The sequence below is a fragment of the Alosa pseudoharengus genome, unplaced genomic scaffold (genome assembly GCF_046254945.1).
Source record: "Alosa pseudoharengus isolate Yale_2024_CS ecotype anadromous, Long Island Sound unplaced genomic scaffold, YU_APseudo_1.1 YU_APseudo_1.1_scf_10, whole genome shotgun sequence".
NCBI classification, from domain to species: Eukaryota; Metazoa; Chordata; class Actinopteri; order Clupeiformes; family Clupeidae; genus Alosa; species Alosa pseudoharengus.
This window is the reverse complement of record NW_027468565.1, coordinates 41,215,834-41,233,407: the sequence shown is the minus strand read 5'-3', so window position 1 is coordinate 41,233,407 and position 17,574 is coordinate 41,215,834. Positions and strand designations below refer to the sequence as shown.

General features: G+C 46.6%; 1 protein-coding gene across 2 annotated transcripts in view; it reads right to left on the bottom strand.

The window, feature by feature from the left end:
* Positions 1–362: 362 nt before the first annotated feature.
* plxnb2b (plexin b2b) overlaps positions 363–17,574 on the bottom strand; it is a 106,279-nt gene continuing 89,067 nt past the window's right edge. For both annotated transcript variants that reach the window (XM_076272225.1, XM_076272233.1), the window contains 18 exons: positions 17,111–17,320; positions 16,642–16,809; positions 9,957–10,093; positions 9,529–9,629; positions 8,983–9,212; positions 8,550–8,731; positions 6,546–6,612; positions 6,023–6,169; positions 5,519–5,675; positions 4,720–4,820; positions 4,303–4,387; positions 3,921–4,072; positions 3,483–3,643; positions 1,714–1,861; positions 1,184–1,248; positions 941–1,016; positions 700–774; positions 363–491 (listed from right to left, as the gene is read on the bottom strand). In XM_076272225.1, coding sequence (XP_076128340.1) covers positions 387–491; positions 700–774; positions 941–1,016; positions 1,184–1,248; positions 1,714–1,861; positions 3,483–3,643; positions 3,921–4,072; positions 4,303–4,387; positions 4,720–4,820; positions 5,519–5,675; positions 6,023–6,169; positions 6,546–6,612; positions 8,550–8,731; positions 8,983–9,212; positions 9,529–9,629; positions 9,957–10,093; positions 16,642–16,809; positions 17,111–17,320 — 2,367 coding nt within the window. In that variant the 3' untranslated portion in view covers positions 363–386. The remainder of the gene's footprint in view (positions 492–699; positions 775–940; positions 1,017–1,183; positions 1,249–1,713; positions 1,862–3,482; positions 3,644–3,920; positions 4,073–4,302; positions 4,388–4,719; positions 4,821–5,518; positions 5,676–6,022; positions 6,170–6,545; positions 6,613–8,549; positions 8,732–8,982; positions 9,213–9,528; positions 9,630–9,956; positions 10,094–16,641; positions 16,810–17,110; positions 17,321–17,574) is intronic.

The following is a 17,574-nucleotide window of genomic DNA, read 5'->3' as shown; positions in this document are numbered from 1 at the left end:
TCTGGAGAGCTTGGCACAGACAGGGGTGGGGGGGTTCTGTAAGTAGAACCCTGTGTCTCGCGCATTCTCCGTCTCGCGGCTGGATGATGATTTTGGACGCTCTCACCAGAATACCTGGTGTGCCTCTTGTGTCCACTCATCCCCCCCAGGCCAGTAAAATAGCCCTCCAGCCCCCCCTCCCCACCTCAGCCCACCCTCCCTCCAGCCCTCCCTCCCCACGTCACCTCCAGCCCCCCCTCCCCACGTCACCTCAGCCCCCCCTCCCCACGTCACCTCAGCCCTAAAAGGCACTGGCAGCTCAGTACCACAGCAACAAACCCAACCCCACCCCACCGTACCTCCACCCCCCCCCCCCATCCCTCTCTGTCACACACCCCTCCCAGCGGCTAGAGATCAGTCACTTTGTTCTCCAGCGCAGCGGCTATCTGCTGCAGCCGCAGGGTGAGCTGTTTACTCTGCGCGGCTGGGTCCTCGTCTAAGGACATGATGATCTGAGGGAGAGAGGGAGCAAGAGAGAGAGAGAGAGGGAGGGGGAGAGAGGGAGGGGGAGAAGTGAGTGAGAAAGAGACAAAGAACAGAGGTAACACATGAGGGCAAAAAAACCCAAAAAAACTGCCTTGGCAGCATAAGGCGGTGAAATCCAGTCTTGCCACTGAAGCAGCTAGGTTCTACACATGGGTTCTACAAGGTTCCACTCACCCCATCGTAGTACTTGCTGGCGTACTGGTAGAGCTGGTGCAGGGCCACCTGGGTGTTGAGCTGCTCCGTGTGGGTCTGGAGAACACAGAGGAGAGAGAGAACACATCACTCCCAGTGATCCCTATTCCTCTATTTCCGCCCGCATATCCGTTGTCTTGACCTTGGGTGCCCGGGGCTGAGCCAGCCGCCCCAGGAGAGCTATTACGATTTAAATGGAGTCAGTGAGCTCCGGAACTCTTACCCTCGATATTTCAGCCAAATGAGTGTTCATGTCCTGATCGCTGACTGAGACCATCTGCCGGATGCCTTTGTAGTAGCTATAAGGGAAACACATTAAAAAAGAGGGGAAGAGAGAGGGAGGAGAGAAGAAAAGAGATGGAAGAGAGAGAGAGATAAGATAAAGATCCATCATACATGATCAGTATCCACATGCTTTTATCTGATTATCCAAACCCTGGTCTGTGTCAATGCAAATACCACTCACTCGTCCACCATCTTCTTGTAGGTAGAGATTTCCTTTGCATAGAGTAACTTGTTGCTGGGAGAGTCCTAAAAAGGGGAAATATAATATGTACATAGTAAAGATAATGGAATGCTATCCTTAATAGCTGAATGCTGACATGCTATCCAGCTGTCCTCATTGGTGTGAGGTGTCCCTGCAGGCTCTCCTGCTCTGAGGGGGGGCCCATGGTGTGAGGGGGGGCCCATGGTGTGAGGTGTGAGGGGGGGCCCATGGTGTGAGGTGTGAGGGGGGGCCCATGGTGTGAGCTGGGGCCCATGGTGTGAGGGGGGGCCCATGGTGTGAGGTGTGAGGTGGGGCCCATGGTGTGAGGGGGGGCCCATGGTGTGAGGTGTGAGGGGGGGCCCATGGTGTGAGGTGGGGCCCATGGTGTGAGGGGGGGCCCATGGTGTGAGGTGTGAGGTGGGGCCCATGGTGTGAGGTGGGGCCCATGGTGTGAGGTGGGGCCCATGGTGTGAGGTGGGGCCCATGGTGTGGTGGGTCTGCAGACTCACCCTGCTGAGTTTGTGCTCAGTTTTGGTGCACGCGTCCATGAAGGTCTGGGCGATGACCGAGAGCGAAGCGTCCATCACCTCAGTCGTGTGGACGTCGAAGATGAAGTGCGGGTTCTTTAGGATGTTCACCCAGAACCTCAAGGGCAAGCTGTGGATAAGCAGAACGTCAGTGCTAAAGTTAGCATTGCTGTGGATAAGCAGAACGTCAGTCTCTCCCTTTCTGGCGCTAACGTTAGCATTGCTGCCAGACAGGCATCACTGAGACTAGCGTTGCAGCACATAAAGAAACTTCAGCGCACAAGAGAGCATACACACTTGTTTACACCACACAACAACTCAGCTTAATATTTGAACAAGAATAATACAAATTCTTGGGGTAAAATTGTCAAAGATTCCTTAAGAAGGGCACATGTATCATTTATTCATCACATTTGACACAGTAACTTATTCAAGACACCCCGGTGTTTACATTTCAACACACAAAAAAATATATCAAGCCTTGTTAGTCAGTCGAAGCACACACACTCAGGGGACCAGCGTGTGGTTCATTTCATTTCAAACTCAGAAAAAAAGATTACTTGGCTTTTTCATTTATTTATCCATTTCACTCATCAGATTTTTTGGGTGCCCTAATTGAGATGAGGAACTCTAGGACTCGCATTGGATTGGTTGGACTCTCTGAGGGGCCAAGCCAGCAGTCTCAGAGATGTACAATGGGAAATAATGGTTTTAATCAAATTAGCAGGGGACATAATTAGCATGTTTGTTTGATAGTCTGGCTGCTTCATGCCTTCATACTTAATAGAAAGGTCCCTGCTGCTTTGAGGAAAGAAAAACACGTCCGACCAAGTCGACGGTGTAATTGTATTGCTCATCACCCCATTCACAAGTCCCTGATCCACACGTCAATCACTGGCATCCATAGGCGACGTGTTAACTCAAATAAACAAACATCGACTCTGTGCTAATTTATGCGCCCAGAGGCCCCGAGCCGCAGTCATTAGGAATACAAAAGAGCAGAAATGGTTTTGTTTGATTTTTTTCTCACGAATGGGAATGTGCTCTGGCAGCGTTTGGCTGGTTGGATAGCTCTAATGGCAGGCAGAGAGGTAGTGGGGAAAGAGGGAAGCAAAGGAAAGGAATAAATAGAGTGAGAGAGAGAGAGCGTGTGAGTGAGTTTAGAGAGAGAGGGAGTGAGTGAGAGAGAGAGAGAGAGAGTGTGAGTGAGTGAGTGAGTGAGAGAGAGAGAGAGAGAAAAGAAGGAGAGAGTGTGAGTGAGTTTAGAGAGAGAGGGAGAGTGAGTGAGAGAGAGAGAGAGAGAGAAAGAGGGAGAGAGTGAGTGAGTGAGTGAGTGAGTGAGAGAGAGAGAGAGAGAGAGAGAAAAGAGAGAGAGAGTGTGAGTGAGTTTAGAGAGAGAGGGAGTGAGTGAGAGAGAGAGAGAGAGAGAGAAAGAGGGAGAGAGTGAGTGAGTGAGTGAGAGAGAGAGAGAAAGAGGGAGAGAGTGAGTGAGTGAGTGAGAGAGAGAGAGAGAGAGAGAGAAAGAGGGAGAGTGTGAGTGAGTGAGTGAGAGAGAGAGAGAGAGAGAGAGAAAGAGGGAGAGTGTGAGTGAGTGAGTGAGTGAGTGAGAGAGAGAGAGAGAGAGAGAGAGAGAGAGAGAGTGAGTGAGTGAGTGAGTGAGTGAGAGAGAGAGAGAAAGAGGGAGAGTGTGAGTGAGTGAGTGAGTGAGTGAGAGAGAGAGAGAGAGAAAGAGAAAATAAAGAGATGCGTACCTATTGGTCTTCCAGATGTGAATAGTTTCTTCGTCCACGTTGTCGTGCTTCAGCGCCTGCTCGTCCAGGAAGTCAAAGAAGTACTTGACCGCCGGCGGGACCACTGCCCCCGAGCAGAGAACGCTCCGGAAGAAGTTGTCAACAAACTGCTGCAGCGTGCCCTAGAACACCCACACGCATTTGTTTTTATTTGACTGATCCAAGCAAAGGAAAATATATGAACAAAAAATCTCCCAACAAAAGCTGGGATTCAGTGAACTCTGCTAATACACTATCAGGCCCCATAGGAGAGGCAGCAGGGGCGCTAGTGCAGGATAGAGCCACTGATTAGCAGAAACAGCACTGATGCCTGATGACTACTAATAAGAAATGCTCCAGTAAAGTGGGCGGCGACTGCGAGGGACTCATTTTTGATGGTCAGAAGCGCAGGTGGCTCACCTTGACCGAGAGCAGACGGGTCAGATAGATCTCCGTAATGGCTTTGGTCATGGACTTTTCCTTAATGCTTCCCCTCTTGGACTTGATTTCGTCCAGCTCATCCATGGGCCGAACGAGATGGAACACCTTGTCTTCGTCCAGCAAAGCATTTCCTGGGAAAACAAACAAAACAAAGTTTCTAAATGAATTCACAGACCTTGGCCCAGCTACGTTTCCCCATTCTAATGACTCTCATTTTACATTATATCTGTTGTGTGCCAACTGTGTACACACACACACACACACACAGTTTTAGGAGTTGGTCGTTCTTATCTTAAGCCATTCTATTCTTAAGCTTTTGAGCCGATTGTAGTGAGGGAATGTGGCTGCAGCGATCACTTACTCTCCTCATGGTTGTCCTGATTCTGGTCAAAGGACTGCTGAGTGTGCAGAACTCTGGACAACACCAGTGTTGCATTGTCTCGGACCTGTCACACACACACACACACACACACACACATTAGGAAAAGAACAGCAAAAGCCCCTAAGGTCTGTTGTTTTTCATTAAGTCTGAGCATTGATGAATTGCCTCCACCCATCAGCCGGTGTTTTAATGAGCAGTTGATTAACTCTTAATTAGATGTTGATCTGAGTGTCGATAAAAATCAGGTGGCTAAACTGTGCTGAAGGCTGATTGTGGCATGACATTCCAACATAAGACGGACATTTCACCACTTTTCACCAGACTATAACAAAATATTCACTTTGTAAACTCCCTCCCTTGGAGCGGACTTGTTCTTCCAGACTGGGCAGTACTCACGTTGTAGTGGGCCAGAGTGTTCATTCGTCTCCATCTGCCTTCTTTCACCGAGGTCACGTCCAGGTCAGAAAGAATCTGTCCAGTCGAGCCGGGGCGCCACTCTGCACCACAGATCACAGAGGTCAGACTCTCTGTCTCCGCACAACATGATATTCATACAATAGGTGTGTGTGCGTGTGTGTGCGTGTGTGTGTGTGCGTGTGTGTGTGTGCGTGTGTGTGCGTGTGTGTGGGGTCTGAACCGTCTAAAGCACCTTCTGACATTGGCCACCATGCGTGTCAGTGCTGCGATCCAATATGCTGTTCAATTGCCTTGAAGATGCTGTCCATAAGAAACATGCGCTCAATTTGGTGCTCAATCTGGCAACATGCGCTCAATTTGGTGCCCAATCTGGCAACCAGTACACTGGATTGCCCTTCGTTTGGAATGCCTATGCCTCACTCTCAACTTTCATTTCCAGCCTAGCGCACAATGCTAGCGCACTAGCGCTTTAGCAACCTTTCAGCTGCACACCCACATGTAGGAATCTGATTAGCACCCTGAACGCAGCGTTCTGCCTACAGCCACTTTACAGGCTACCAGCCGTCCTGTATAATCAGCCATGATTAAATGTAGAAAAATGGCCTACAATTCATGATTAAATGTAGAGAAATGGCCTCCAATTCAGTCTGTTCCATGCAGCGTTGGACAAGAAGTACTTTTATTGTGCATAGGAAACTCAATTCTTATGGGTCAAGTCAAGTAATAAGACAAGAACCCTAAAGCACACGTTATCTATCTGCTGTGATGGTGGGCTCACCTAGAGTGACGCTGTCCACCTTGGGCCTGTGTGAGTAGGGTGTGTTCCTGTACACCTGCTCGATGACCTTCTCCTTCACCTGGGAGATGGTGTCGCAGTTGAGCACCTTCACTGGTGTGATGTCCGGACCCTCCCCGTGGACCAACACCTGCAGAGTCTGAGGTACAGAACAGAACAGAGAGCGTTAACTCATGAGAAGGCCTGATGTGAATAATGTGAAATCTGCTGGAACATCGTGTGAAGCAACACTCTGGGCATTAGTGACTTGCAATTATTAAGCTCTCTTTCCGATTTCTCTTTGCAAAATGTAATGACAAAAAAATTGTAATGCCACTGCGACACGGTGACAAAAAAGTTCACATTTGATAAAAAAGAAAAATGATGTGCAAATCAGCCACCATAAACAGAGACAACAACAATCAGCTCTGCAAATGAAGGGCCGTCTGTGGAGGTGTCAGGTGTTTGGTAACTATGGTAACCATTGAGCCTAAACCACCCCCTTACCAGCACGGAGTACTCCACATCATCTCCCAGGAGGCCTGTGTCATTCAGCGTGTACTTGGCCTTCTTGACCATCGCGTCCACCGGGCCCTTCTCGATCTGATGCTTTAAGCCTCTGAACAGCTTGTACAGGGGCTCGCCCGCAGTGTCCTATGAGAGACAGAAAGGCACAGCAGTGCTCTCAGAAACCAGAATCAACTCAATTATAGTTCATGTTTTATGGTGTGTGTATGTATATTCCTCTCAGTTTTTGTCTGAAGTGTTTATAAATCTTCTGAAGGGAGTGGACATCATTTTATGGTGCGTCAGGCAGTGTTTGGCTATTAAACCTGTGACTGTGACTATGACTACATTCAAAATAGCTTCCACTGGCCGGAGACAAATTGAGTCATTGTTTGGGACGTCAAAACAGCTTGCTGGCAATTTCCTATATAAAAAATACACCGCCAATCGGCCACAGCGGAGGCCGGGCCCATAGCTCTTCACAAGCGGCCGGTTGTCACGGCGACCACGTGAGCGCGTTTACCTTGAGGAACTGGTAAAGACAGATGGACATCCAGTTGCAAAGCATCCGCTCCACCACCGTCTCTGACCTAAAGGGGCGAGAAGAGAAGCAGCGAGTAGGTTAGCGCTTTTGTGCGTGCGTTTCCTATCTCGACCATCCGTAAATCAGCGTGAAATATCAGTCAGGCGTGTCCACTGCTCGTAGCCTACTCACAGAGAGCGAACAGTAGGAGTCCAGGAAGAGTCGCGGTTTCACGCACAGTTATAATCAAAATCATTTGAGTGCAAATCCTGCTCTGAGTGCTTTCTTTTCTCTGGATGTACATAGCACTACAAATTGCCGCATCTAATTGTCAGTTATTTGCTAATCAAGGCAACAGGCAAAAAATGGAACTATCATTATGTTTACCAAATCAGAGGCACTGTATGGTGAACTCAGTCTTCATCATATAATAGCTCCACAAATTAATGTCAGTAAGAAATTAAGAATTAATCCTACAGTCTATCTGCTGATTGATGTTAGTACTCAATGCAATTACTCATTGTAATCCCAAAACTAAGGCAAATATTATTATTATTATTATAATATTGCCATCTGCGTATGGAAATGCCACCACCAATATTACATCACCTCCGATGCTGACACTGACTGATGAATATGTTTGTTAGATAATTATGGTCTGCTGTGTTTACTGGTTTGTTATGAACAATGGGGTAAATTACAAAAAAACACAGAAAAAGGGAGTTTAACTATAACAGAATAGGATCAACACAGGAAGACCAACAACAGGCGTGGAACACAAGTCTCCGTCAACTGCACGGATATTTAAAGGGGTGGCTCCGCCCACTCCTAACAGGCCACACCTGCACACAATTAAGGAGACAGCAACAGCAACAATAGACCTCTGAAGTTAGCCTACAAAAAAGCTGTACTCTTAAAACGGATGTGTTGAAAACAACACAACTTGCGTTGTTTTTTAACACATCTCTGTGTCCAGATAGGGACAACACAGTTTGTGTTGTTTCTTTTTTTTATTTCTTACACAATATGTGTTGAAATAACCCAACTTGCATTGAAAACAACACTACTTGTGTTGTTTTTTAACACATATCTGTGTCAAGATAGGGACAACACATTCATTTTAACAGTGTGCCATCTTTGACATCCGGTATCCGGCGATTTTTCCTATGGGAAAATAACATGGGGGATTTTGAATTATCGCACCTGTTAAACTCTCGCTGGGATGAAAAAGTCTGAAATGTAGACGTTTTCCTGAACACACTTTTGTACTCTGCCTTTGAGTGGATACTGTGATCTCCGGTGCGTGAAGGTGGCACACTTAGATTTTTGCTACCCCAGAGCTAACTTGCAATGCAACTTGCCATAGGTAGTTAGCTTCAATAACAAACGGATCTCCTTATATGGGCAAAGATGGCCGTTTTGGTTCTTTTTTGTAGGTGAACTTCAGAGGTCTATGAAGGAAACAGCACCACCAAAGGTAGTGGAGGGACGTAACAGATTCTGGATTCAGTTCAGAACAAATTCTGGATTCAGTCCCCCCATCTGTTTGAGGGACTGACTGACTGACAGAGACTCTGGGGTCTACCTGCGCAGCATGAGGTGAGGAGGGGGGGGGTCTACCTGCGCAGCATGAGGTGAGGAGGGGGGGGGGGTCTACCTGCGCAGCATGAGGTGAGGGGGGGGGGGGTCTACCTGCGCAGCATGAGGTGAGGGGGGGGGTCTACCTGCGCAGCATGAGGTGAGGAAGGGGGGGGTCTACCTGCGCAGCATGAGGCGAGGTGAGGGGGGGGGGTCTACCTGCGCAGCATGAGGTGAGGGGGGGGTCTACCTGCGCAGCATGAGGTGAGGAAGGGGGGGGTCTACCTGCGCAGCATGAGGTGAGGAGGGGGGGGGGGGTCTACCTGCGCAGCATGAGGTGAGGGGGGGGGTCTACCTGCGCAGCATGAGGTGAGGGGGGGGGGGGGTCTACCTGCGCAGCATGAGGTGAGGAGGGGGGGGGTCTACCTGCGCAGCATGAGTTTGGGGTTCTTGCTGTCCACGTAGCTCTCCATGAGGCCGAGCAGGAGCGTGCGCATGATGTCCGTGTAGTACTCCAGCTTGCCGTGCAGGGCCACCGTCAGCAGAGAGGCGAAGTACACCTTGGCCCGGGCGTTGAAGTCCGGCCGTGACTCAAGGGTGCGGATGAACTGGATGACAAACAAACAAATACACAAACACACACAGTATCGAGAGGTTCAGATCAATCTGGATCAGATAAATGTCTAAAGGGTGCAAATGAAGTGGCAACATTCATACTTCAATTGGAATTCATGTATGAACTGCAAACATGACCAATAAATGACATGGTTGAAAGCATGGGCTGCCAAAAAGAGAAAATGGTTTATTTGGTTAATTATGATAAAGCCCATATCATTTGAAGCAGCCGCTGTGGACCTACATTGATGAGGAAGGTCTTGCTGTTGAGCAGGTTGGAGAACTGGTTTAAGGCCTGGGCCACGACGGCCTTCCGGGCCTCTGGGATGTCCAGCTTCCCCGTGATCATGACGTCATTGGCTCCATCCTTGGAGGGCAGGAAGAAGACCCGGTCCGTATAGGTCTTGTAGTCCAGGAAGGGGATGCGGCCCTCGCCGACCTCGTTGGTGTGGTCCTCCATTTCAATCATCAGATCTGTGCGGAAGAGACCAGAACATGGGAGACATTTACATTTGCATGTGTCTTCTCCCAAGCTACTTACAAAATAGTTCAAATAGTTACGGTGTTTATGCATTTCAGTTAAACATTTTTCCTCTCAGTAGACCATGTGTGGCCCCTCAGCTCAACTATAGGGGGGGTTTGATAGGAAGTAGCGCTTGTACTGTAGGCACCAGTGAGGCTACAGGAACATAGATGGATAGTTTGCTAGGGAAAGAAAGGACAGACCAGGGGAGTTTGACCACCATGTTATACAGCCTGACTAAATGGAGGCGGATGTTTGGGCGCTGACCTGTGAATTCCTTCTTGCAGCGGTCTCGCACACTCTCCTCGAGATTCTCCAGCTGGTGTCTGACCTTCTCGTACTCCCGCTCAGCTTGCTGACTCTTCCTCCTTTTGACGTGCAAGCAGGCGGACACACACACACACGGCAAGGTTACTGGATAGCTTGTGAAACAGTTATGGACACAGTTTATTTACTTTTTGTGTTCTTGATGCATGCGCGTGCGCACACACACACACACACACACACGCACACACACACACACACACACACACAAAGGATACTGGATATCTTGTGAAACAGTTATGGAAACAGTTTATTTATTTTTAGTGTTCTTGAGTATTTTGTTCCTCTTCAGGCCCCCCCCTGTTTAAACCCCCTGTTTAAACATCTCTCGTAGCTCATCAGTAAACCACTTCAAAACACGTTTTCTTTACCGGTAGCAGTAGGCTGACGTGGCAATGATCAGCAGCATGGGAATGATCACAGCGGGGATGATGATGGCCAGTGGGACTTCATATTTACTCTCGTACACCACATTGCCAACCACCCACTCCCTGTTTCCAAACTTGATCTGAGGGAGGAAAGAACAGAGCCAACACAACCGGTTTCAAAAAGCAATCGCCAATTACACAGCAACCGACCAACGCCGGAGGGCATGGCTTCTTTTAATTCATTTTTTCAAGCAGCAAAATGGCATAGAGTTAGTGGAGAACTAGAGCGTGGTGCTGCATTATGTGGCTGTAGTTAGTAGAATAGAGCGTGTGGCTGCGTTATGTGGCTGTAGTTCGAGGAATAGAGCGTTATGTGCGTTATGTGGCTGTAGTTAGTGGAGGAATAGAGCGTGGTGCTGCATTATGTGGCTGTAGTTAGTGGAGGAATAGAGCGTGGTGCTGCATTATGTGGCTGTAGTTAGAGGAATAGAGCATAATGTGCGTTATGTGGCTGTAGTTAGTGGAATAGAGCGTTATGTGCGTTATGTGGGTGTAGTTAGTGGAGGAATAGAGCGTTATGTGCGTTATGTGGCTGTAGTTAGTGGAATAGAGCGTTATGTGCGTTATGTGGCTGTAGTTAGTGGAATAGAGCGTTATGTGCGTTATGTGGCTGTAGTTAGTAGAATAGAGCGTGTGGCTGCGTTATGTGGCTGTAGTTAGAGGAATAGAGCATTATGTGCGTTATGTGGCTGTAGTTAGTGGAGGAATAGAGCGTTATGTGCGTTATGTGGCTGTAGTTAGAGGAACAGAGCGTGGTGCTGCATTATGTGGCTGTAGTTAGTAGAATAGAGCGTGTGGCTGCGTTATGTGGCTGTAGTTAGAGGAATAGAGCGTTATGTGCGTTATGTGGCTGTAGTTAGTGGAATAGAGCGTTATGTGCGTTATGTGGCTGTAGTTAGTGGAATAGAGCGTTATGTGCGTTATGTGGCTGTAGTTAGTGGAATAGAGCGTTATGTGCGTTATGTGGCTGTAGTTAGTGGAATAGAGCGTTATGTGGCTGTAGTTAGTGGAATAGAGCGTTATGTGGCTGTAGTTAGTGGAATAGAGCGTTATGTGCGTTATGTGGCTGTAGTTAGTGGAATAGAGCGTTATGTGGCTGTAGTTAGAGGAATAGAGCGTTATGTGCGTTATGTGGCTGTAGTTAGTGGAATAGAGCGTTATGTGCGTTATGTGGCTGTAGTTAGTGGAGGAATAGAGCGTGGTGCTGCATTATGTGGCTGTAGTTAGTGGAGGAATAGAGCGTGGTGCTGCATTATGTGGCTGTAGTTAGAGGAATAGAGCATAATGTGCGTTATGTGGCTGTAGTTAGTGGAATAGAGCGTTATGTGCGTTATGTGGCTGTAGTTAGTGGAATAGAGCGTTATGTGCGTTATGTGGCTGTAGTTAGTAGAATAGAGCGTGTGGCTGCGTTATGTGGCTGTAGTTAGAGGAATAGAGCGTTATGTGCGTTATGTGGGTGTAGTTAGTGGAGGAATAGAGCGTTATGTGCGTTATGTGGCTGTAGTTAGAGGAATAGAGCGTTATGTGCGTTATGTGGGTGTAGTTAGTGGAGGAATAGAGCGTTATGTGCGTTATGTGGCTGTAGTTAGTGGAATAGAGCGTGGTGCTGCATTATGTGGCTGTAGTTAGTAGAATAGAGCGTGTGGCTGCGTTATGTGGCTGTAGTTGATATTGTTTTCATTACGGCTGTCTGTTTAATTGCGCTTAGACTGGCCTTGGTGTCGTGAGTTTTTAGAGGGGGTGGTGTTTTTAAGTGTAGCTGGACTAAGTAGATTGTTAACGTTAGCTTTACTGAACTCAACTGGTTTTTTTCTGGAGCTGCGTCCGCACTTGCTGTAAGTTTTAATTGTATGGGAGTCTCGTGTTGTTAAGGGATTTGTTTATGTAGTTGTCATAGTTACAAGTTGGTAAACTAGTTATTAGCCGTAGTGGGTAGTGGTAGTTGATATTGTTTTCATTACGGCTGTCTGTTTAATTGCGCTTAGACTGGCCTTGGTGTCGTGAGTTTTTAGAGGGGGTGGTTTTCCGCGTGATCAATTAGGACTAGCATTTAAAGTGGTTATTGTGCTGGAGCGTCAGCGGAGGCGTCAGCGCTCGTGTGCAGCCGTCCTCGTGTGAAGACTTACTCGTGTCAAGACGAATCGAGTCTACCTGCGACGAGTCCACCGAGCAAGGACACAAGCAAGGCACCTCTCAGATAAGTTTCACTCTTGTCTCACCTTGTCTTGTTAGCTGACAATCCTTCTAATAATGTGCCTTCAACATATCCCTGTATCCGGTCAGGTTAATAAGCGTACTGGTGTTGAAAGGCAACAATCAGTTCAGCAGGCTTGTCCTACTTTTTCTGTAGGGTTGTGGAATTGCCAATCTGCAGTGAATAAAGCGGACTTCATTCCTGCTCTGGCCTCACAGTTATCTCTTCAATTGCTTGCGCTTACAGAGACGTGGATTAGGCCGGAGAATACTGCCACGCCTGCAGCGTTGTCGACCAGTTATGCTTTTTCGCATACCAGTCGTTCGTCTGGTAGAGGAGGCGGGACAGGCTTTCTTGTCTCTGATGATTGGAGGTTTACACAGTTGCTGCCTGCTCAGGTCCACAACTCGTTTGAATATCATGCCATCATGATAACTGAACCATACAAATTATACTTGGTGGTTATTTATCGCCCTCCAGGACAACTTGGGAACTTTGTGAACGAGTTGGACATTCTACTGTCTGCTATTCCAATGGATGCATGCCCATTATTAATCCTTGGCGATTTTAATATTCATTTGGATAACTCGTCTGCAATTGACTTCCTGTCCTTACTCTCCTCATTTAATATCACACGTGTCCACAGTCCTCCTACTCACAAGGCTGGTAAAGATCTTGATTTAATTCTGGTACGTAACTGTAATACAGACAACGTTTTGGTTAATCCATTACATGTATCGGATCATCACTTTATCAGATTCTCTGTGCGTCTCCTGGATAACCCAGCAGCTCCTCCTCCGATAATTTCGTTCCGGCGTAATCTCAGAAGCCTCTCAAGTGACCATTTTGCAACATTAGTAACATCTGCTTTACCTACTCCTAGCTCATTCTTGACACTTGAGGTTAATGACGCTACAAAGACTCTCTGCTCTACACTGGCATCTTGTCTGAATGCAGCATGTCCTCTTTCCTCAAGACCTACTCGTTCTAAACCTCGCCATCCATGGCTGACGAACAGTATAGTCTCAGTACGAAAGGAACTTAGAGCTGCTGAGAGGAAATGGCGTAAATCCAAAGATGGAAATGATCTTAGTAACTACCAGTCTTTGCTGTCATCCTTTTCATCCACTGTTACACTTGCAAAAAAGGCATTCTATCAAAGCAAGATTGAGAGCGCCACTGACAGTAGACAACTTTTTTCTACTTTCAAATCTCTCCTCAATCCTCCACCACCACCATCAACTACTTCACTGTCAGCAAATGACTTTGCAACATTTTTCACTGAAAAAGTTGCTAAAATAAGTGCTCAGTTTGATGCTCCTATAAGGAGGGCTTTGCCTTGTGTTAGTATGACCCCATCATTTGACTCTTTCTCTCCTCTTGATGAGGAAGCAGTCTCTCAATTGCTTCAGCGATGTCGTCCAACAACATGCCCATTAGATCCTGTCCCGTCCACTCTTCTACAGTCTATCTCACCCGCTGTTCTACCAGCAGTCACACATGTATTTAATGCTTCTCTCAGTTCTGGAATAGTTCCTTATTCTTTTAAACAGGCTAGGGTTACACCTCTGCTAAAGAAAAGTACACTTAATCCAACTGAGGTGAAGAACTACAGACCTGTCTCCCTTCTTCCTTTCTTGTCAAAGGTTTTGGAGAAAGTGGTCTTCAAGCAAGTTTGTGACTTTCTTCATCAGAATAATCTACTAGACCCTATGCAGTCTGGTTTCAAGAGTGGTCATTCTACTGAAACTGCTCTTCTGTCTGTGACTGAAGCATTGAGAGTAGCTAAGTCCTCTGCTCAGTCATCAGTATTAATTCTACTAGATTTATCTGCAGCCTTTGATACTGTTAACCATGACATTCTCCTATCTATACTATCTGAACTGGGAATTTCTGGAAAAGCTCTTGACTGGTTTGAATCTTACCTTAAAGGGCGTTCTTTCAACGTGTCTTGGCAGGGACAGGTATCTAAGTCTCATGCCCTCACCACAGGTGTGCCTCAGGGATCAGTATTAGGACCCTTGCTTTTCTCTATTTACACCACTTCCTTAGGTGATACCATTCGCTCCCATGGATTTGACTATCACTGTTATGCAGACGACACTCAACTTTACCTGTCTTTCCCACCTGATGACTCTAGTGTTTCCCACCGGATTTCTGCATGCCTTAAGGATATTTCAGCCTGGATGAAAGATCGGCACCTTCAGCTTAATCTCTCAAAAACAGAGTTTTTGGTGTTTCCAGCTAAAACAGCTATTCCCCAACAGATTAACATCCAGCTTGACTCAACTTCACTGACCCCAACTAGATCGGCACGAAACTTGGGCGTTGTAATTGATGACCGACTTAACTTCTCTGAGCATATAGCTTCTATTGCAAAATCATGCCGGTTTATGCTTTACAACATTAGGAAGATCAGACCTTATCTGACACAAGATTCCACACAACTTCTTGTTCAGACCATGGTCATCTCTAAGCTGGACTATTGTAATTCACTATTAGCTGGCTTACCCGCTTGTGTAACAAGATCATTACAGCTGATTCAAAATGCTGGAGCACGCCTGGTCTTCAATCAGCCAAAGAGGACACATGTAACTCCTCTCCTAGTTACTCTCCATTGGCTCCCTATAGTAGCCAGAATTAAATTTAAATCTCTCACTTTGGCCTATAGGACACTAACTAGATCTGCTCCTAGTTATTTTAATTCAATAATCAAGCCTTACATCCCCAACCGCCCACTGCGGTCTTCTGGTGAGCGTATGTTGTGTCGACCAGTCATAAAAACTGGGTCTAATTCCAGACTCTTTTCTTCAGTGGTTCCATGTTGGTGGAATGAACTGCCCAGTGCTCTCCGTTCCTGTGGTAGTTTTGGGTCGTTTAAGAGGGGTCTAAAGACATTCCTATTCAACATATACTTAGTTGTTTAAGCGCTTATGTGTTATGGTTTATATAATGTTGTTTTATTTTAATTGGGCTGTTAATTAATTTGACATTATTGTTTATTATTGATATTCTCCTTAATGTAGTCTTAGCATGTTATTGTTTTTATATTATTGATTGAATTGACATTATTGTTTTATTATTGCCTTTCCCCTTTTTTACATTGCTTTTTTTATTAGGCTATTGATTGAATTGATATTATTGTGTACTACAACTATTCTCCTTACTATATTTGACCTAGATTTTAATCTGTTCCCTGTTCATTTTTAAATATTATTATGTTGTTTTGTATTTATATGTCGCTTTGGACAAAGGCGTCTGCTAAATCCATAACCATAACCATAACCATAGTTAGAGGAATAGAGCGTTATGTGCGTTATGTGGCTGTAGTTAGTGGAATAGAGCGTTATGTGCGTTATGTGGCTGTAGTTAGTGGAATAGAGCGTTATGTGCGTTATGTGGCTGTAGTTAGAGGAATAGAGCGTTATGTGCGTTATGTGGCTGTAGTTAGTGGAATAGAGCGTTATGTGCGTTATGTGGCTGTAGTTAGTGGAATAGAGCGTTATGTGGCTGTAGTTAGTGGAATAGAGCGTTATGTGCGTTATGTGGCTGTAGTTAGTGGAGGAATAGAGCGTGGTGCTGCATTATGTGGCTGTAGTTAGTGGAGGAATAGAGCATGCGGCTGCGTTATGTGGCTGTAGTTAGTGGAATAGAGCGTTATGTGCGTTATGTGGCTGTAGTTAGTGGAATAGAGCGTTATGTGGCTGTAGTTAGTGGAATAGAGCATTATGTGGCTGTAGTTAGAGGAATAGAGCGTTATGTGCGTTATGTGGCTGTAGTTAGTGGAATAGAGCGTTATGTGCGTTATGTGGCTGTAGTTAGTGGAATAGAGCGTTATGTGCGTTATGTGGCTGTAGTTAGTGGAATAGAGCGTTATGTGGCTGTAGTTAGAGGAATAGAGCGTTATGTGCGTTATGTGGCTGTAGTTAGTGGAGGAATAGAGCGTTATGTGCGTTATGTGGCTGTAGTTAGTGGAATAGAGCGTTATGTGCGTTATGTGGCTGTAGTTAGTGGAATAGAGCGTTATGTGCGTTATGTGGCTGTAGTTAGTGGAATAGAGCGTTATGTGCGTTATGTGGCTGTAGTTAGTGGAATAGAGCGTTATGTGGCTGTAGTTAGTGGAATAGAGCGTTATGTGCGTTATGTGGCTGTAGTTAGTGGAATAGAGCGTTATGTGCGTTATGTGGCTGTAGTTAGTGGAATAGAGCGTGGTGCTGCGTTATGTGGCTGTAGTTAGAGGAATAGAGCGTTATGTGCGTTATGTGGCTGTAGTTAGTGGAATAGAGCGTTATGTGCGTTATGTGGCTGTAGTTAGTGGAATAGAGCGTGGGGCTGCGTTATGTGGCTGTAGGAGGAGGACCGGTCAGGAGGGGAGAGCGGCAGCGGCTCAGAGGTGGAGCTGCTGGTCAGGAGGGGAGAGCGCTCCGGTCGTACCTTCAGCGGCAGCGGCTCAGAGGTGGAGCCGCTGGTCATGCGCACGCTGTGATGGGATGGAGGCTCCAGGTAGAGCTTGTCGTCCTCCAGGGTGTTGACCGAGTAAGACACGTCACCCACAAATGCCTTCGCTTCGTCCGCCGTCATGGCCTTGGAAAACCCTCGACCCTAAAGATGAAGATGAGAGAGCATACATAAACATACAGATGTACCTGTAAACAGACATTTATGCAAACGCATACAGTACATATTCACCAATATATATCCACATAAATGCATACATATTCACCTATATATATCCACATACTATTTACACAATTCTAAAATCAACATACCAGTATAAGATCATGATTTTTTATGATGATCATAAAATCAGCACTGGCATTAATATTTCAACTTCATTCAATTTGAATTCAAAAGCTGATTAAATGGATGACAGTGAGGGAGAAAAGGGTGCAAAAATACTAACGGTGACTTTGATGGTGCTGTTTGCATTGATCATCTTGTTTGGGAAACTGTCAAAGGTGGGATCTGGAAGGTAATCAAACGGCTGCAGCTTCACCACCATCTTGTCCAGGTGGAGGAAGGTGGAGAAGGACTGGCTTCCATCGCTCTTCTTCACTTGTGGCGAGAGGAAGACGAGGGTGCTGTCGTTCTTACTCACTGCTGGCTGCTGAAACTATGAGACAGGGGGGAGAGAGAGAGAGAGAGAGAGAGAGAGAGAGAGAGAGAGAGAGAGAGAGGGGGAGAGAGAGAGAGAGAATTCAGTCAATAGATCAGGACAAATACACAAAGACTGACTGATGGGGAGTCAAAGAATTTAAGACAGGTTGTGATATGACGGCGCAGGGTGTGTGTGTGTGTGTGTGGAGAATTGTGTGGGTGTATGTGTGTGTGTGAGTGTATGTGTGTGTGTGTGTGTGTGGAGGAGTG